At 55.3% G+C, this 21201-nt stretch overlaps 1 protein-coding gene across 1 annotated transcript; it reads left to right on the top strand.

Annotated features, from left to right (window-relative positions):
• Positions 1-2749: 2749 nt before the first annotated feature.
• ADRA1D (adrenoceptor alpha 1D) lies at positions 2750-20215 on the top strand (the record flags this gene model as incomplete). The annotated part of the gene is made up of 2 exons (XM_080813240.1): positions 2750-3866; positions 19617-20215. 2 exons carry the CDS (start codon positions 2750-2752, stop codon positions 20213-20215), a joined length of 1716 nt encoding a protein of 571 aa, XP_080669366.1.
• Between the last annotated feature and the right edge of the window lie 986 nt (positions 20216-21201).

Here is a 21201-nt window from a genome sequence, read left to right as displayed (position 1 = left end):
AGCTAGGACTAGAGACCCATTAGCAGCTGAAGAATAGAATAGATATCCTCATTCTTCATAGGGGACTGGTCCTGGTAAGTGGCTGCTTTAACTGTGTCCTCCACGGATTTTGTACCCTTTCAGACTCCACTGCTATTCAGAGGTAGGGAGGTACTAGAAAAGAGTTCCTCTGGATTTGGATTTTCTTTGAAGATTTACTTGAAGAGAGTCTCTAGGATATCAAAACCAGAGAAAACTTTGGTCCGTAGCAATGGGACAGCTCTCTTCCTAATGCTTAGAGACCCTTTCTGCCATTTGAATGTGAGCCCCAGGAGGGACTTTGCTTTATTCAACATCATATCTGTGGTTCCAGTGCCCGGAACTGTTACAAGCATATAGCTGGTGTTTAATTTGTGTTGAACGGACAAATAAAGATTGGTGGGGTGGGAGAGAACTAAGGGCTGGTGGTCCCCCCCAAACAGGATACCCATCAGGAATGCCTTCTCCGTCCTCATTCTGTCCCATTCAGCACTCTGTCTCGGCAAGTGACAACCTCCTGCACCGTCTTCAGGAGAGGGGAGGAGGTCCAGATCTCCTCCAACCCCTCCCGACTTCTCGAGGGAGCTGAAGTCCAGATTTATCAGCCTAGGGGTTAACTTCTCTGTTGGGGAATGAACTCCTCCTTTTTCTCTATGCTCGCTCTAAAGGGGTCTCATAAAGGAGAGACGAGAAACACAGGTGCTAGGGATCCATCTTAAATCAAGACTTGCCACTGGATCGCAAAGAACCTAAAGATGAGCAGGGTCACCAGGGCTCCCCTGGTGTTCATGCCTACTCTCCTGTAGTCAATTCTCAAAGACCCAAGTAAAAGATGGAAGATGGAATGGGGAAACTGAGGGCCTTGGAAGAGCTGTTTCTAAGCTTGGACTCTAAGAGCTTTAGCTTCTGGGCTGGGGAGGCCATATAAGACAGGTGTTACCCATCTCTCAACATTTGCACCATTTTCTGCTTTTTCTCCAAAGAACCTTCCCACCTAGGTCTCTCCAACCTCCTGCCTCGGTCATCCATGGCCGGTGGGTGCCAAGGCTCTGAGGGCTCCACCCCTTCCCATATAGCTCTCCAAGTGGACCCTCACCTCCCTGGCACAACTCAAGCCTTCCTCATCTAGCACCTACATGGTTCTATTATCTTCCCTGCAGTTCCCTTCCCCCTGCTACCCAACATGTCCAGCATGGCGCCCTGGTGAGTAATTTTATGGCAGTCAAATGAGTGATCTCTTTCTGTCTCTTCCTACCCAGTCCCACTAGTTAGCAAGAGGCTCCTCAAAGCCAACCCTCCACTTGTGTCCCCCATTCAAACCAGCTCCACACACCCCCTGCCCTCTGTCCTCCCTGTCCAAATCCTGGCCTGCCAAGTCCCACGCAGCCAGCAGACCCAGTCACTGCTCTCAGATCTTAACAATGTACTAATTTAATGTTCACATCATTAAATAGACACTACTCTTATCTATTCTTATCCTCCTTTTACAAATGAAGAGCTGAGACATGAAGAAGTCAAACAGCTCCTAGGGTACACAGCCCAGATGTGGAGCCAGACATTCTGCCAACCCCCCACTCTGTAACCATCAGGCCGAGCGCCCTTTCCCACCCTCCAGCACTTAAATTCTCCTTCCCCAGAAGGCCACTTATTTGTGTAACAAGGAAGTTTTATTCCGATATCTGATACGGAGTCAAGTAACAATGCCGAAGTTGGTAGATGTAAACCCGTGGGTGGTGGGCAGGGTCCGAGAGCCATAATCAAATGGATTCTTGTTCCTTTTCCCATCACAGACCAGCAGTGGCACCTGATCCCTCCCCGGGCTCTCGCCACTCCACCTCACTGGACAGAGGTGTTTGAGACCCTCGCCTGGCCTGTGGCCAGAGAGGAGTAAGGAGGTGCGGCAGATCCCTCCAGGCAGTCCCAGGAGGCGACCGCCGCCGTACTGCGCGCTCCGGTCCGCAGTCCGCAGATCCCGGGTGCTTGCTGCTCTCTGGCGGCCGGAGCTGGGAGCCCGGGAGCCCCGGGACCCGAGAATCGCGCCGTCTCCGCTCCGCGCGCCCAAGGGCACCAGCGAGTGACCGAGAGGCTGGGGAAAAGGGCGGGAGGAAGGGGGACGCGGCGGAGGGGAAAGGGAAGAGGCCCGCGACGGGCGCGGGAAGGGGCGAGCTGCTGACGGCGAGAAGAGAGGGCGGTCGTGGGCACCCGCGGCAGGGCAGGGGTGGCTGCAGCGGGGTGGGAGCGGGCGCCAGCGCCGCTACCCCTCCGGACCCCGGAATTGCGGCTCGCGCGACTCGTGCTGCCCCTTCTCCCGGCGCGTGGGGCGCCCCCTCCCTCGGCGCCGGCCGCCCCCTCCTCCTTCCCCGCGCTGCCCCTCCTCCGTCCCGCCCCCCGCGCCCGGTCGAGAGCGCCGCAGTGGCTTTGCCTGCTCTGCCCGGCCCCTGAGCTGCCGCTCTGCCCGCTCGCCTGGGCACGCTCAGAGAGCAGCGCGCGTCTCCGGCCCCGGCTCTCCGGTCCGACTCTGCCGCCAGCCTCGGGAGCCCCGGCCGCCGCCCCGGCCGGCCCCGTTCCGCTCGCGGACAGCGGCGCTCGGCGCTACAGGAACTCGGGCAGGACCCCGACGGGACCCGCGCGCCGGGCTGCAGCCGGAGCCCCGCGGCTATGCCCGGGGCCCCTCTCCCGGCCAGCCGCCTGTCCTGCGCCCGGGCCCGGCCCCCGACGGCCGCTCGCTGAGATGACTTTCCGCGACCTCCTGAGCGTCAGTTTCGAGGGACCCCGCCCTGACAGCAGCGCGGGGGGCTCCAGTGCGGGCAGCGGCGGGGGCAGCACGGGCGGCGCGGCCGCCTCGGAGGGCCCGGCGGTGAGCGGCGTGCCGGGAGCCGCGGGCGGCGGCGGCGGCGGCGTGGTGGGCGCGGGCAGCGGCGAGGACAACCAGAGCTCCGCCGGGGAGCCGGGGGGCGCGGGCGCGGGTGGCGAGGTGAACGGCACAGCGGCCGTCGGGGGGCTGGTGGTGAGCGCGCAGGGCGTGGGCGTGGGCGTCTTTCTGGCCGCCTTCATCCTCACGGCTGTGGCGGGCAACTTGCTGGTCATCCTCTCGGTGGCTTGCAACCGCCACTTGCAGACAGTCACCAACTACTTTATCGTGAACCTGGCCGTGGCCGACCTGCTGCTGAGCGCCACGGTGCTGCCCTTTTCGGCCACCATGGAGGTCCTGGGCTTCTGGGCCTTCGGCCGGGCCTTCTGCGACGTGTGGGCCGCCGTGGACGTGCTGTGCTGCACGGCCTCCATCCTCAGCCTCTGCACCATCTCGGTGGACCGCTACGTGGGCGTGCGCCACTCGCTCAAATACCCCGCGATCATGACCGAGCGCAAGGCGGCCGCCATCCTGGCCCTGCTCTGGGCCGTGGCCCTCGTGGTGTCCGTGGGGCCCCTGCTGGGCTGGAAGGAGCCCGTGCCCCCTGACGAGCGCTTCTGCGGCATCACGGAGGAGGCAGGCTACGCCGTCTTCTCCTCGGTGTGCTCCTTCTACCTGCCCATGGCGGTCATCGTGGTCATGTATTGCCGTGTGTACGTGGTAGCGCGGAGCACCACGCGCAGCCTCGAGGCGGGCGTCAAGCGAGAGCGCGGCAAGGCCTCCGAGGTGGTGCTGCGCATCCACTGTCGCGGAGCCAGCACAGGTGCCGCCGACGGGACACACGGCCCGCGCAGCGCCAAGGGCCACACCTTCCGCAGCTCCCTGTCCGTGCGCCTGCTCAAGTTCTCCCGCGAGAAGAAGGCGGCCAAGACGCTGGCCATCGTCGTGGGCGTCTTCGTGCTCTGCTGGTTCCCCTTCTTCTTCGTCCTGCCGCTTGGTGAGTGACCCGTCTCCCACCAGCCCCTTCCTTTGCTCCTTGAGCCTGTGGCTGTGCCTTCCTGGCAACCAGACTGGAATGGCCTTCCCAGGCGGAAGGTGACTCTCCACCTGGGCACACAAGGTTGACTTAGCAACCTCCCTGGTCTCTTGGGCAGGTGCGCTTTGTGGTCGACAAAAGAAAGGCCCCTCGTGCTTGCAGGATTCGTTTTGCAAGCTTTGAACTTCTGTCCTTCCCCTCTGAATGGCCATGACAAACCCAGGGTTTGTTTTCACACTCCCAAACCCCTAAATATAAGAGATCTGTGGCATCTGTGCGGACGCCTGCTCCATAGTATGTGGTCAGCAGTGTACATGTTCCTCTAAATGCCCCACCCAACACACACACACACATTCACAGACACAAATGCCAGCACCCAGTGGTGGGGGCACAGTGCATGCAGGTGCCCCAAGCCCGTACATCAGCAGGGACTCGAAGCCACCTGCTTTTTCCAGGAACTCATTCTGTTTCAGAGACCCTCCCTTCCTGGTGTCTGTGAATGCACTGGGCTCTCACTTCTGAAATCTCTTCTTGTAGGTAGGGAGGGGGCTGTGTGGGATCAGAAGGAAGGGGATAGGGACAAATTATCAAATGCAAAGTTAATATCGTTCATCATTGCTTCTGAAATTGACTGAGTCCTTTAGCTCTATTGAGAACTTTCCTGTTTCTCTCAGCAGCCTCCCTGCAGTCCTGGGAGGTGGGTGGCTGTTCTCAGGGGCTTCGTCCCACCCCCTGAAGGTCCCTCCTGGAAGCCTTGGGACCCGGGCAGCATAGGGAGGAGAAGGGGAGCATGGTCTCTGGGGACATATTTGCCCTGAGTCATTTTGCCCATGGCTGCAACCTCAGCCGGCTCAAGCCGGGCCTCCCCGTCTTTCCCAGGCCTCGCTCCTTCCACACTGTGCAGCGGAGTCAGGAAGGGGACAACGGCTTTCCTCCTGCTCCCCTGCAGGCCCTCTCCACACAGCGGCCATGGTGAACTTATATTATAAATTAGAGTGTCACTCTCCGCTAAAACCCCTCCATGCTTTCCAGCTGCCCTGGGAACAAAATCCAGACTCTCCACTATGGCCTGTGAGAGGGTGACCTTCAAATTTATTATTGTCCAAACCAAAACGAGACGTTATGAATATTTATGCTGGGATCACAGGCACAAACCGGGACAGTGGGGGCAAACCCGAACATGTGTTTCCCCTCCTGGAAGGAGGGCCCTGGGTGATGGCCTCATGGCTTTGCTTCCCTGCCCCTTGCTTGTTGCATGCTTTGGCTCCTCTGACCCTCTTCCGGTTCCTTACCCACATCGAGCTCCTGCTCCTGTGCTTGCTCTTCCCTCCATCTCGCCTGCCCTCCCCAACCCCTCCTGGCTAACTTTAGGTCTCCGTTTAAATGTCCCCTCTTCAGAGAGGTCTTCCCTGATGCCTCAGCCTCCGTGTGTCCTTCTCTGGTCTCTCTCCCTTGGGGCCCAAGTTTCTCTTTCTTTACTGTCTCCTGCGTGCTGCTTGTTTGGTGTCCCGCCCCCGCACCGGCCCCAAAGCTCTTCAAGGGCAGGGCCTGGGGTCATTACCAAATCCACAGTGCCGGCACAGCACCTGGCATATGAGGAACAATGTGACAAACAAGGGCCACAGACTCTGGCACCAGATAGCCTGGGTTCAAATTCCAGCTTTGCTCCGACTGGCTCTGGAATTTTGGGCAAGTTCCCGAACCTCTCTGTGCCTCTGCGTCCTCGTCTAGAAAATCAAGGTCGTGGTGATGGTAGCAGTGTCCACCTGGGGACCCGCCGTGAGAATTCAGGAAGCTGCTGTGTGTAAATCTAACCATTGCTTGTCACGAGCACCCTGCGAGCTAATGCTTTTGTAGTAGTCACTCTGAGTACATCACTGACTTGAAAATCAGCCAGCCAGAGGCTGCTGTGGGGGTATAGGGAGGCATGGACACTAAGCAACACACTTGGGGGTCAAGTAGGCAGGCAGGAGAAAGTCAGTGTGTCCCCCCTCCTTTAGAAACCTGCCCCAGATTTAGTACCCTCCCCACAAAGCTCCCCACTCAGGCTCCTTTCTCCCACCAACCAACCCCTGCCTTATCCATGCCCACCCATACCCCACCCTGGGTGCCCTCTTTCCCCCCCGTCCCCCACTTCACACTGCCCCCCCATAGGGAACGATCAAGCTGTGTACAGAAGGCCACCTCCCATTATGTTCTTTTAACTTCTTTTAAAATTTCCAGTTACAGAATGATGCACAGATAACAAGAAAATGCTAGGCCGAGGGTCCCTGTACCCATAATCACCCATACAGAACAGCTGTTCACATGTTCCCATATTTGCCTCAGATCCCTTTCCCTGTTTCTCTTTTCAAAGAAATAGAACACAGACAAAAGTAAGTTCCCTCCTGCGGTCCCTTCCTCCTCTGTTCCCTCCCTCCCCAGAGGTAAATCTGGAGTCTGTCACCCCATTCATCTCTTTATACTCTTACCGCAAATATCTGTATCCATAGTAATGTATAGTATTGTCTTGTCTGCCTTTAGGATGTGTAGAAATGGCAGTATGCCATGCACACCGTTCTTCAGCTTGCCTTTCTCATGCAACATTACCTCGCTGAGATTTACCTGGGCTGGTTCACTGTAGCAGCAGTACAGTATTCCATTCCAGAATATTCTGTGGGGTGTTACACAGTCTTGTGCTGAGCATTTGATTTTTCATTGTTTTCGCTGTTCCAGTCAACACTGCAAAGGGCTACTACTGTTTTTGTTTTTTGTTTTGGGTTTTTTTGGTTTTGGTTTTTTTTGTTGTTGTTTTGGGAGGGGGGTGTTTTGAGGTTTAGAGCATGTGCTCCTCTTCCAGGAAGTCATCCCTAAATTTCCATGGCCTTTGGCTCTTTTTCAATCCCTCCATCTCTGCTGCACCTCACACTTGGCATGGGGCCCCCGGCGTGTCCTTGTCTCTTCCTTCCTACCAGTCTGGGTTGTGCCGTCTCCCGAGCCCCAGAGTAGAGCCCAGGGCCGCGGGTGGCGCCGAATTGAGTGGAATCTGGCAACAGTGAGCAACCAGAACAGAGGCCAAGCAGGGAGACAGAATATTCCGATCTTGCCTCTGCCATGGTGTGGCTGGGAGGGCGGGGCCTGCAGTGGGGGTGGCAGTGGCTTGAGGGCTGTGCAGAAAGGAGAACCAACCAGGAGGTCCTGAGACCACCACCGCCCCCTCCCCCAGAACTGGGCCCAGGCCTGGGAGAATGGAAGTTCCTTTGAAGGAGCAGGGACAATGCAGAGCATCAACTCTGGGGAGGAATGTGGAATCCAAGGGGCTGGCATGTGCTGGTATGGGAGTGCCAAGATATGGTCGGGGTGAAGGAGGTTGAAACCTTAGATAAAGGGGACCAAGAAGGGGGTGCTTGCCGAAGGAGGAGCATGGGGACAGAAAGAGGATGGAGGGACAAAGAGAAGAGCGGGGCTAGGAGTAGAGCTTTGGGGAGCACCCACTTTGAAGAAACCAGAAAGAGGTAGAGAAGGGGGCCACCAGAAAGAGTGGCATCTCCCTCCTCCTGGACCCTTGTTCCCAGGCAGGTGTGATGAGCACCAGAGGTAGAGGGCTTGAGAAAGAGCAGTGTGTGCCAACCAGGGCCATAGCCCATGGAAATGAAGGCACCTAGTAGGGCCACAACCCAGGGGTTGTCCGACAGACCCAGGGTGCTCCTCCCCCACTTGTCCACACTCAAAACCAAGTAGAAGCACGAGACACAGCCGCAGTCTGTCACCTGTCTGACCCTGAGACGCCAGTCAACAAGGCCAGGAAGGAAGGTCTTGGCTCCTTCCGGGGCACCCAGGGAGCTGTGTATGGACACAAGACGCATCGCTTGCCCTCATGAGGGGATCCCCACCTGCCTGAGCCATTCACTCCACCAGCGTGCCCACGCCCCCTGGTGTGCCCAGGACAGCCCAGTTATGCCTGCCGAGTGGTATGATTACTCGCAGTGCTCCCCTTTCACTCTCAAAGGTGTTCTAGGCTGAATGACAGAATATAAGGTCACCAATCCTTGGGGCCTTTGGAGGAGGGGCTCTTGGCATCCCTTCCCAAGACAGGCAGGCAGCCCCTGCTCTCACCTCAGCAAGCCGACATGGAACTGGGTGCCTTAGAAAGGTCCCTCCTGACATCTAGAGGAACACAAACTTACGGAGTGCACATATGGAAATGGGCAGCAGTTCTGGCCTGCAGACTTCCCTGGGGAAAGGGGGTGTGGTAGGGGTGCGGTGGCCGGGAAGGGCCCCTGATGAAAGCCTCTGCCCTAGGGCACTTCGTGCAGGAGACCTCTCACCCCCAGAGGTCTGGGCCAGCCTTTGGGGACAGAAATCCCTGCGAGCAAGAGGGGAACAGAGGAACTGGGGAGAAACCTTGCCCCAGCAAGTGCCCATCTGCACAAGAGCTCCCTTCTCCCAGGCGCCTCCAGACACACCTTCTCTTGTGGCTCTCATGGCAGTGACACTTCACTGCATCAGGCTCATGTGCCCCCTTAGCCATCCCCAGAGGTGGACCTGTCCCCTGGGATGCCCCCCACACACACACACACACAGACAGCCCCCCATCCATTATTCCTGGGCTGCACTCCAAGCTCCCTTCCATTGGGCAGGTCACTGAGCCTGATTGGCCTCTGAATGTGCTGGCTCTTGCAAAGTAGCCTCAGAGGCTCAGAGCCCATGGCACCCTCCCAAACACGCCTCAAGGTGGGCAAGCTGTGTGGAGGCTGATGTCAGAAGTCCCGGGACAGTCCAGCTGCCGTCCCAGACCCCACATCTAGCCATCTGTGAGCCATACCTGGGCCTTCCTCCTGGCCAGTCAGGCTCGGCCCTGTGATATCGCTGCCCTGCCCACCCCTGGATTTAGTTAGGGGCTCCTTCCTGCTCCCCAAATATTCTGTACATGCTTTGATCACAGGACATTGTAATTGCTAGTATTCTTACACATATCACAAAGCGGCAGGACAGAGGAAACTATACACATACAGACATAGAAGAGTGGGGGGGGGGGCTGTGGCCTGGGAGGCATGGAGTGGAGAGTCCATGGTAAGAGGAGTCCCGAGATGAGACAGGATGCCATCAACAGGAGGAGTAAATAAATTGTGCTGTGTTGTTAAATTGGCTGAACTACTATACAGCTAGGAAAAATAACGAATGTGCTGCCCACAGCAATGTGGATGGATTTCAGGGACACTATGCTGGACCAACTGAGCCAGATCTGAAATTAAAAGCACACAATCTACACGATTCTGTGTATACGAAGTTCAGAAACCAGCAAAACTAGTTGATGATTAAAGTCAGGTTGGTGGGTATACGTATTGGCTGGAAGAGGGAGCAAAGAAACCTTCCGAAGGGTTGAGAATGTTCTAGATCTTGGTCTGGGCAGGGACTACATTAGCATGTGCATATGTAAGTCATCAAGCTATACTCTTAAAACTTTATAACTTGACTGTCATTATCCGATGCCTAAATTAGAAAGAGAGAAGGCGGGAGGAGGCAGAAGACAGGCTCGAGCCACGCTGAGGAGTCGGTGTCCAGACTGGCAAGCACACGTGGGCAGCTGGCTGGAGGGGGTCGATTCCTCATGTGCATCTGAGCGTTGGTCAAATGCCAAAGGACTCCTCTGCAAATGTTCCCTGAGGTCACGCGGGGGTCTACAGTCACAGGGGGACTGGTAAGGGATGCTTGGTGGCGGGTCCTCAGCAGTGGCATTAATATCCCCTGGCCCGAAAGCCTGAAGAAAGGGCTGGCATGACATCTCCTAACTGTGCCTTTGTGGCACCTGGCACATAGTAGGTGCTCAGTAAACATGTGTAGAAGGCGGAAGTGGTGGATCCCATAGCCTCTTCACATCCCCCCACGCCAAGGGTCTGAGTGGTAAAGCACAGTACCCCTCTTTCTTTTTGGTTTTCTTTTATTCGGATAAGAACACTTAACATGAGATCTACCCTCTTAGCAAGTTTTGACGTGTACAATGCACTGTGTTAACTGTAGACACAGTGTTGCACAGTAGAGCTCTAGAATGTATTCATCTTAAGTGAAACTTCATTTGCCGATGGATCAGCAGCTCCCTAGCCCCCCTCCCCCCAGCCCCTGCCATTGTTCTCTCTGATTCCAAGGACCCAGCTTCCACAATGTCAACCCAAGCCCAGCCTTGGTGCATCCCAACCCCCACCCACCATCCCAGCACTGAGGATTATTCTGTTTTGTTTTGTTTTGTTTTGTTTTGTTTTTGAGGATTATTTTGAAGAACATCCAGAAGCCTTATCAGTTCATCTGTAAATTCTTCAATATACATTTCTAGAACACAAGAAGTTTTTTCGAAAAAATAACCACAATCCATTATAACACATAGAAATAGTTGTTTAATGGCAAATATGGTCTTCGTAGTGTTCAGATGTTGCCAGTCACCTCATAAATGTATCATTTGTTTGACTCAGGATCTGAGAAAGGTGCGTGTGTTGCATGTGGTTGATTTGCCCACTTGATCTCTATAATTGGTAAGATTCCCCTTCTCCCACTTTTTCCTTGCAATTTACTTAGTGAAGACACCAGATCATGTGTCCCGAACAGATGCCCACGGTCTGGAGTCTGTGTCTCCGTGGGGCCATTCAGTGTGTCCCTCTGGTCCGTGTATTTCCTGTGAACCGGCTCAATCAGAGTAAGCTTCAGTGTTTGGGCCAAGAATTCTTCCCTTTTGTGCTGTTATGAGTGGTCAGCAGCTCAGGTACCTGATAACACATCTCAGGCTCAGCTCGTACTTCTCTTCCCCCAGAACCTGGAAGCAGCCATTTCTTCAAAGAGCCTCAGTCCCTTTTAGTGGCAAATGATCATTTAAAGATCACCGTCTGAGCTCTCAGCTGCTCAGTGAGACTGAGTTGGCCCCTGATTTAGCAGACAGAGCTAGTACATTTTATTTTTTTGTTAAAAAAAAATACATCACTGACGGGATGTACCTAGGAGCCACCCCTCCACCCACATCCCCCCAGCTGCAGAAGGGCATCCAGGGCCAGACAAATAGTTCTCTGCCAGCCCCAGAGTTCATGGGTCCTAAGGCAAACACGGGAGCACAGGATTTCTGATCTATCCCCAGTCCATCTTGAGCCAGAGTATCTGCCAATTACCTCTCACCATGGAAAACTGGCACTGCAAGGAATTCGAGAGAATTGGCTTGACACAGCTGGCCCCATGGTGCCCTCACATCATCCCTTCATGTTCTCACAATCCATCAGAGACCAGGCCCCTAGCACGGTCACCTCTTCCTGACAGCCTTCCATGATTGTGCCCACTTCAAAATGGCCTTATCTCCTACCACTCTCCCCTTCCCCTTCTCTGTTCCAATGATCCCAACTTCTTGGTTGTCCTCCAACATCTCAGGTTCCCTGTTGCCTCAGGGCCTTTGCACATGCCCTTCCACTGTCTGGCATTCTCTTTCCTCATGTTGATGTGTGGCTCAGTCCCCCCTCGGGGTCTTTAGGTCTCAGCTCAAGTGTGCTTGACCCTTTACAGTATAGCAAAGAGGACTGCCGGCAACAGACGTCCCAGGCTCTCTTGGCAGAGGAACTACTGAGCTTCAGAGTCAGAGCCACTGAGCAAGCAGTTGAGAGAAGGGGGAGAGAGAAAGGCAGCATGGGGCGGGGAATTCCTTCTCTCCCAGCCCTACTGGTGAGAAGACACCTGACTATCCAGGAGAATGTTGTATTTCTAACTGCACTCTATCTCTCCGGCCAGAGAGAAAGGCTGCCTGTGAATAGAAAAGTCCCCAGTGATGGAATGGGTGGGAAAGGGGCAGGCTGGGGTGCAGCCTGATATTTCATGGTCGGCTGCAAGTTATGAGCAAGCCTGGCTGTGAATTCTGACATTCTGCCAAGAACAAGTTCCCTTCTGGTGGTGCCAGAAGAAAGCTGTTAATCACACAGCCCGCCCCATGGCTTCACAACTGTCATTCCCCAGCGAGGCTCGGCCAGCTCGGCCGCCTCTAGCCTAACCAGCATCTCAGTAGCATCTCCATCTCCTAGACCTGGACATCTCTGGTCCTTAGGCGTGGAGACTGGCTTGGTGATCATCAAAGCTGCAAACACAAACCTCACGGGCTGCCTCAGTTTCCCCAACAATGTGTGTGCCTGGCTGGCCCAGCCAGCATGCCGCAGAATGAGTCTACCTGTTGACATCGGAGAGAGGCCCTTCCTTTTGTGGCTAGTGGCTACCCAGCCCCCTCAACATTAGGTTAGACTCCTGACTGAGGCGCCCCAATATAGGAAATGGGGGAAAGCAGATGGGAGCAAGCCTGATGGGACACTCGCATGAGAGCAAGGTCAAGGAGAAGAGAGAAGCAAGCAGGAGTTGGGTCTGTGCTCATCTGTCACCTGTGTTCTTACTCTTCCTCCTCACAGGTGCCTAGAGGTGACCCCTCAGCCCCCGCTGAGGGTCAGGCACCTCTGGGTCAGACACCTGTGTTAGAGGCTGGGATGAAAACAGCCATCAGTCTCATTGCTGCCTTCAAGAAACTGATCATCTAGGAGGGTAGATAGAGCAGTAAAAAATTTTATTAAAATGCGGGCTTGCATAAAAGAGCATGTAACCCAGGCTTGATGGGGAGGACGCCAGCCCCAAGGCTCGAGGGCTGGGAAGGAGGAAACAGTTGGGGCCAAGCAGAAAGGCAGAAGGAGCCCAGCCCCCTGTGGTAGGACCTGCTCACAGCTTCATCCCTCAGCTTGTGGCCAGATCTGGAGGGGAGCGCAGACAGCACTGGGTTCTAAAAAGCCTTGACTGCAACACAAGAAAGCTTGGGGTTAGTCTCAGACCTGCTGGAAGCCACTTGCAGTTTTCAGAGGTTTAAGGAGAGAAACCAATTTTAGAAAAAGCCTCCAGCAGCTGTGTGCGGAGTGGAGAGGCCACAGGACCCTTGGGGGCCATTGCAGCCATGCAAACAAAATGAGATGCCAGACTAAGCAAAAGCCTCAGGAATGAGGTGAAGAGAAGGACCCTGCTAGAGAGAAAATTGAAGGCACCTGGCATGGTGGCCAGTTGGACACGGAGAGTAGAGAAGAGGGACTCACTGAGCAAACTCGGCAAGTGTCCAGCACCTACTGTGTGTTCGGTGTGCTCAGGAGGGCTTCAGGGCCATGGGAGCGTAGTGCCAAGCAAAACAGGCACAAGTGCTGCCCTAGGGACTTGGCTGCAGCCAGAGATGCTGGACAAAATGAAAACTCAAACAGTACGGGAGGAGGCGGGTAGGTGCCACGGAGAGCAACAGACCCAGCTGAGGGGGATGGGAAGTGCTGGGGTTGGGGAGGGCAATTTGATTTTGCGTGGGAAGCCAGGGAGACCTCACTGCAAAGGTGAGCTCACGAGCCATGTGGATATCTGGGCAAAGAAGATGATGAGGAAAAGCAAGTGCAAAGGCCCCAGGTGGGAGTGTGTCTGGCATATCCAAGAAGTAAAATGGAGGGCAGTATGGCTGGAATAGAGTTGGGGGGTAGGAAGAGAGGATGGCAGAAGGGTTGGGGGGCCACATGTCGAGCGGTGTAGGTTGTAGGTTTTTACTGGGAGGGGGAAGGGTAGCTCTTAGAGGGTTTTGGAACCTAAGGAGTGACTTGATCCATTTTTTTTAAGATTTTATATATTTACTTTACAGACAGAGATCACAAGTAGGCAGAGAGGCAGGCAGAGAGAGAGGAAGAAGCCGGCTCCCTGCTGAGCAGAGAACCCGATATGGGGCTTGATCCCAGGACCCTGAGATCATGACCTGAGCCAAAGGCAGAGGCTTTAATCCACTGAGCCACCCAGGCGCCCCATCCATTTATATTTTTAAAGAATCGCTCTAGCTGCTGGGTTGAGGATAAAAAGCAGGGTATAAGCACAGGGAGGAGGGTAGCTATTGAGTTCTGACCTTGCGTCCTTCCTCTCTGCCCTTGGTGACTCCTTTCTGTAACCACTACCCTCATCATTGTTCCGCACACATGCCAGGGCCACTGCAGGGCCTTTGCACTGGCTATTCTCACTGCCTGAAAAGCTTTTTCCCCCCAGATGTCCACATGTGCTATTCAGCCCTTTACTCAAATGTGACATCCTCAGCAGGATGTCTTGCTTTCCTGGCCACCTTATCCAAAATCTATCCGACCCCACACAGACACACAAATACACACCTCCTATCTTCTTTCCCTGCTTTACTTCTCCTTAGCATATTTAATTATCTGATATGTTTCCATTTTCCTTGTTTATCCCATGTCTTGCCAGCCCTGCCTAGTGAAATGTAAGCTTCATGAGGTCAGGGTAAGTGTGACATGGCAGTAGACACCCAAGTGGAGAGGTCTGGGAAGCAGTTAGACCTGAGTCTGGAATTCGGGAGAACGATCTGGGCTGGAGATAGAACTTATGGGCATTATCATCTGAAGTCGGTATTTAAACCCATGAGCTGGGAAGAAATTGCCAGGAGAATGTGAAGGGAAGAGATTCCAGACTCTTTGGAGAAGGGCACTCTTACATTTAGCAGTGGGGACGTGCAGAAGCAGCAGCAGAGGGCATGGCTACGGAGTAGAAAATCCAAGAGTGTGGCACCCTGGGAGATGAGATGGCACCAGGTGAGATGAGAGGAGTTCGGGTGGGGGGTGATGAGAGCCGTGTTCGCAGGACAGGAGGAGCAGGGCTCTACAGCAAAGCAGCAAAAAGCAGGTGGGGAAGGGAAGTAGGCAGGTGTGGGTAGAAAAGAGAGAGAGGATGAGGTTGTAGCCCGAGACCCAGCAGAGAGGGTGCAGCTGGGACGGGGCACTCTTGAAGGGGACCGATGGATGGAGCGTACCACCACACAAGGAGGCATGCTGACCCTGGGCAGGAGAGACCTCCTCCTTACCAAGGAGGCGAGGTGAGGAAAGGTTGAGCAAGTGCGCAACTTCCTTGGCTGCTGTTTCCTCTGTGAAATGGGAAGTGATTGGCGGCTCCGGAAGAGGCAAAGGGGTGGAACAAAGGCTCAAGAAGATGGTGCTGGACTTGGGGAAAGCAGGCTGAGGGTGAGGAACAAGGTCCCTGGAAGCCCCAGACAGAGGCTGAGCTGAGGCTGAGCCCCAGCTGAGTTCGGGAACCCTAACATATTCAGGGAGTGGGTAAATCACTCCAGAGTTCAAGTCTGGGTGAATACGTACAGCCCAAATCCAGAAGGATGTGGACATGGGAGGGTTGAGAAGGGAACACGGGTTGGGGGGTGGGGAGGGTGTGAGTGACTAGGAGACTCAGCTAAGTAGGGATGATAGGAGAAATCCAAGGGCCTGGCAGAAGGTCCAAGTGCAGATAAGAAAGAGAGGACGAGAAACTGCAGTCACAGTGGAAAACAGGTTTTAAGTGAAGAAAGGAAATGCTCAGGTTTATCTTTTAAAAGGACACCCCCCCCCAGGGGCGCCTGGGTGGCTTAGTTGGTTGGGCATCTGACTCTTGGTTTGGCTCAGGTCATGGTCTCACAGGTGGTGGGATCGCCCCACATCAGCTCCAAGCTCGGCTGCTTGGAGATTCTCTCCCTCTGCCCCCTCTCCCCTCGCTCATGTTCTTTCTCTCTCCAGGGTAGAGGAGTAAATCTTTAAAAATAAAAATAAAAATTATAAAAGGATTATTTTTATAAGCCTATAATCAGACAGGGGGTGGCATAAAGGGTGGGGGGGGGGTCCAGGACCAATAGGAGTTGGTGATGGATGGGATGCAGGGTGTGACAGAGAGAGGGGTTGGAATGTATGAAGCACCAATGATGGGCCAAGTACATGTGGAGAGTTTACCATTTAGAGATGAGATAGGCATGCGGTGCCTGACTGGCTTATCTGGGAGGAGCACTTGACTCTTGATCTCAGAGTCATGAGTTCAAGCCCTACGTTGGGTATACAGATTAGTTAAGTAAATAAACTTTTTTTTAAAGATAAAGTAGTTAGGAAACTGATAGTCGCCTGCTGTGTTCTTGGCACTTAGACGTGAGAAGATGTGCTATAGGGAAAGTACCCCTAACTGTGGGGTTGGGAAGGGTGGTGTGCAGAGGGCTTCCAGGTGGAGGTGTCGCTGGAGCTGGCACTAACAGGTGGGAGGAGGAAGTACAATCCGGGAAGAACAGGAACAAAAGCCCCCAGGCAAGCTGTGGTCAGAGGGCGGCAAGAAGTCAGCGCAGACATTCAGCTGCTGCACAGGAAGACAAAAGACTGCTGAGGGAAGTAGGAGCCATAAGAGAAAGGAGAGCAAGGGTGTGAAACCGGGAGCCAGAGGAGGGATGGGAGGCTGAGGGAGGCTGCCCCACACAGGCCTCTGTTTCCAGTGACAGTTGCCAAGTTGAGTTAGCGGGGTTGGGCTTTCTGCCGGCAGGGAAGGCTGTGGGAGAGGGAGCCAGGTCAGGGCAGGAAAGGGGGCTGCCAGACACTGAGAGACAGTGGCCTTGTCTCAGAGCCCCCAACTGCTCGTTGGGGCTTTCCTGTAGCTGGGCTCAGGGGCTGGCACAGGTGGGTGCCAGGCCGCTGGAGAGAGAGGAGAAGGCATATAGGCAAAGTTGGCCTAAGTAACCACAAGTCAGAGGGCCTGGGGGAGCAGAAAGCTGGGAGTGGCCGAAAAGGGGCTTGTCCACTGATGGCCCCACGGCCGGGTGGCATTGCAGGGACAATGCCCATGAGCCAAGTGCCCATCCTCAGGGGTCTCGGGGTAGCTCCCCATTTCATCTATGCGTGCCAAGGGCAGGGATGGGTTCGCAGCCCCCTTGGGCCCCAGAGATCTTGGCCAGAGGTTCAAGCTGATGAGATAGAGTTGGGAGGACGGGCAGGACAACAGGGAGACATGGTGGGGCAGACTGCAGCCCTCTGAGCAGAGGTGACTGTGAGGCTCAGAACTGCCCCTCATGAAGGGGACAGAGGTGCTGTTCCCTGTGGAAGCCGGAACCCACACACAGGCATTTGTGTTTTCGGGACAAGATGTCTGCGCACAGTGGGCAGGGAGCACATGGAACACCAGATGCTGTCAGTGTCCCCTCCATGCCATCCCCTGGACCTTCAGGCCACATCAGCCAATTTCCATCCCAACACCTGCCCGCATCTTTGCCCAGGGCCTTTCTCCACCCACCCAAACTCTCATCATCCATGCACACAGCATGCAGGAAGCATGGGAAATGAACACCTCGGAGAGCAGCACAACCCATGCCTGATGGGAATGAGGGTGTAGACACCCCGCCTCCCTCACCCCGCTGGTGGGACCACTCTGAGGTTCCTGGACTTCCTGGTGTCCCAGAGCTCCCAGTGGCATTGCACCCCAGTTGCCCATAATGAGCAACTTGCCCTTGAATCCTTGTCTCAGGGTCTGCTTCCAAAGCCCAAAGTAAGGCAAGAAACTCAGGACAAGGAGGAAAATCTGGGGGCAGGAAGGCTGAGTGTGGATCCCAGGTCTGCAGCAAGCTTCTGCACAGGTTGCCTGAGCATAAAATAGAATAGTGTTTATTATGGCTGAGGGCATCCTCACAATATGCCATGTCGCCCACAAATCTGAGCAAAAACCACGCCGATAACAGCACTGTTCGGCCGGCTCCGGGCTTGCAGCTGAAAGCATAGTCCACTGATTTGTCATCCTGGGCTAAATATAAAAGAACCGTGGCCTGAGTCAGAGTTATTTTCGGCACTGTGTCTTACTTTGCGGCCACTGAGGGATGCTATTCAGAGGGCCACCTTCCTGGAGGCTAAAGTCAACCCTGGTGGCCCCCAGGGCCAGGGACAACTGTCTAACTCCGCTCCCAGGGGGAAGTTGCCTCCTCAGCATATGCTGACAGATGCCCCGCCTCCCCCAAACCCACCAGGTCTTGGTTTCTGTTTCTGGCTACTCTCCAGATCCAGGAACTGGTCTCTTCCCGGGGCGGAGCTGTCCTCCCTCAAAAGCCACCCAAGAGGGAGAGGGGAAGTAAAGTGACACTAGTGTTTGTTAAGAGCCTGCACTCTGAAATGCGTGAATCTTCACAACATCCCTTCCAGAGAACTGTTACTGGATTTCGCAGAAAGCGTGAGACTTGCTCAGGGCTGCGTGACTGCGGTCTCAATGGCCTGTGCCTCGTGACGCTGGGCGACTCTCCTTCTTCTGCCACTGCCACCGCCACCGTGGGTCTTGGCACCGAGAATTCTCTATATGGTAGGAGGTGGGTGATGGGCAAGTGCTCCCAGGTCAGAGAGGGGGTCATGGTGCCTCTGCCCCCTCAATAGGGGACCTGCTCTCATTTCTCTGGGGGCCGAGGGAGGAGAGAGCACGCCCAAGATTTGTCAAGGCCCCCTGGCCCTGGCCCACTCAGTCTCACGGGCACCTGCAACTTTTGCCCCTGGTGGGATGCCCCTGTCACCATCCCCTCCCCCGCTGCTGCTGAGGATGTGAGAACGAGAGTGGCTTTGGCTTTCTGCGTCATGCATGCCCTTGCATTTTGTCGGGTGCCTTTTGAAGTCATGACCCCTCAGGTCAGTGATGGGGATGACAGGGGAGAAGTGGGCAGGGAGGAGGATCTTTCTGACAAAGCTCAGGTCCTAGGGCACACACCCCTACCTGCCTGGCACTCGGCTTCCTCAAAGCTACCCCCAGAAGCCCTCCCTGACCACTTCCCCTGGGATGGCCCCACTGACCTCCTTTCCAACAGCCATGGGCACTGTGTTTACTGAGGCTTAATTCTAGGCTCTTGTCTCTCACCTGCTTGAAAACATCCATGGCTCCCAACTACCCACAAATAAATGTGGAAATTCCCAGCACTTCAGGCCCTTCACCATCTCTCCCAAATGACGTTTTTCTTGGCGTATCCCACAGGACATTCCCAGGCCCCCAACTTGTACTCCTCTTGCCCACCTGTCCCCTCCTCTGCTGTCACCCTCTGTCCTTCCTCATCTCACCACACCCCTGTCCATCCTCTGAGAACCCTGGAAGCTCGCCGGCCCCCATGCTGAGCACTCCCATCACCCCGTCTTCATTTCCTTGATAGTTTATGCACATGGGTGCTCAGGGAATGCGGCCGTGCTTGATATGAGCCCAGCACAGTGCCTGACGTGGGGCAAGCCTTGGTCAACATTTAATTCAAAGGCGCTTACCCTTTTAGTGCCACAGACAGCCCTGAGCATCTGGCAAAGCTTGGCGGGGGACCCTTCTCAGGGTTATGCTTTCAAATGCATAAACTAAAATACAAGAGATTGCAAAGAAAACCGATTTGGTTGAACACATCAAAATATTTGTGAATGAAATCTGTGAGTTAGTAAGTCACTTGCTTCTAGGTTAGGGCAGTAAAAGGATCTAGGGGTGCGTTCGGATGTCTGTCGTTTTCAAATAGTGAGCAGCGTGGACAGCATTTCAAAGCGTCTGCAACAACTGAATGTGACAGGAAAATATCTGGCAGGAACTGCTCATAGCAGGTCGAATCCTAGGAAACTGCCAATCTTGCACCCGTTTTGAGCTCCAAGAGCCGTGATTGCATATGGCTTCGTCTCCTTCTACACGGGTTTGTTGCTGACACTTGTCTTGAGGGAAATGAACTGTATCAGGTAGATGTGAGTAAAATGGAAGGTGATTTTTCCTCATCCAAGTTCATGGACCCCTCAAATTATATCAGGGACCCCTTGGGAGAGGTACCTTGAGGGCCCCAAGTTCACGACGCCTTTGCGCCCAGGGGCTACCCAGGCTTCTCTCTCCCCAAGCGTCCGTCTAACAGGCGTGGCTCTCTGTCCCCTCCTCCCCCAGGCTCCCTGTTCCCGCAGCTGAAGCCGTCGGAGGGCGTCTTCAAGGTCATCTTCTGGCTCGGCTATTTCAACAGCTGCGTGAACCCGCTCATCTACCCTTGCTCCAGCCGCGAATTCAAGCGCGCCTTCCTCCGCCTGCTGCGCTGCCAGTGCCGGCGTCGCCGGCGCCGCCGTCCCCTCTGGCGCGTCTACGGCCACCACTGGCGGGGCTCGACCGCGGGCCCGCGCCCTGACTTTGCTCCCGGCCGCGACGCCGCGCCCCCCGGGGCCCCGCTGGCCCTCACCGCGCCCTCGGCCCCCGGCTCCCCCGACACGCCGGAGGCGCAGGCTCCCGTCGCCGGTCGTCGAAAGCCGTCCTGCGCCTTCCTCGAGTGGCGGCTGCTCGGGCCGTTCCGGAGACCGACCACCCAGCTGCGTGCCAAGGTCTCCAGCCTGTCGCACAAGATCCGCGCCGGGAGCGCGCGCGCAGAGGCAGCCAGCACCCTGCGGGCGGAGGTGGAGGCGGTGTCCCTGGGAGTCCCCCACGATGTGGCCGAGGGCGCCATCTGCCAGGCCTACGAACTGGCGGACTACAGCAACCTCCGGGAGACTGATATTTAAGGACCCAGAGCGAGGCCGGGGAGTGTGCTGGGGGAGGAGGAAAGGGGCTGCGGGTGGGGCAACGGGGGTGGGGGGCGGTGAGGGAGGCTGGCTTTGTTCAAGAGGCCCTGGGCCAGATCAGGGACCGGACACTGATCAGGGCGGCTGCTCTGTGGCCTCCCTGAGGAACTGAGGCGGGGGAAACTTGACAAGTTGTGGCCCCCTTCTGGACACTGGTGCCTGGAGCTCCTCTTTTTGGAGGAAGGGGCTCCGGTTTCGGGGGGGGGGGGCGGCTTTGCTCCCAATCCCTGTTTGGGAAACACTGCCCCATCCATGCCCTGAACCCTGGACAGACAGCCTCAAGTGTGGCAAGGCAGGCCCACCCCTCCTCTTGGGGCAGAAGGGGCGCAGAGGCCCTGCCTGGCTGTCCCCAGTCCTCCCCTAGGGAAAAAGTCAGTGGGACCAGGGCTTCTCAATGGACACAATTTCTCCTTACTGCCTGGAGGAATCCAGTGGACCTGCTGCCACCATCAACTTGGTGGCAGATTGGATGACTGTCCTACAAGCCTGTTGTATTTACCCATGGACCCACTCTTCCCTACAGAGGCTCCTCCATTCATACCCCATCACCTGGCCCTGCCCCTCATTATCTCCCAAGGGCCTTACTGTTTACACTCTGTACATAGTGCCTGTGCCCATCACTTCTTGCCGGGATCTGGAGCCATCAAATGGGGAGAGCTTTATTTGTCATTTTGAGACATATTTATTGGTAAGAGTACTTCTATTTTGTCCAACTGTGCAAACAGTCCCTCTTTAGCTTGTAAACCCATAAAGAACCACCTTTTTTTTTTTTTTTCCTAAACTCCTTCAAATTCTAAAGCCCCACAAGAGGATAGATTGGGTCTGCATTCACCTTTCTAATTTCAACTTAACTATCTCTTTAACTGATGGCTGCTATCCTCTGGGACTTTCAGCATGACCAAAGGACTCAGTGGTTTTGTTGGCTT

Source organism: Martes martes (assembly GCF_963455335.1).
Source record: "Martes martes genome assembly, chromosome: 9".
Classification (NCBI taxonomy): Eukaryota; Metazoa; Chordata; class Mammalia; order Carnivora; family Mustelidae; genus Martes; species Martes martes.
The sequence above is the reverse complement of the archived record's forward strand: the minus strand, read 5'-3'. Positions and strand labels throughout refer to the sequence as shown.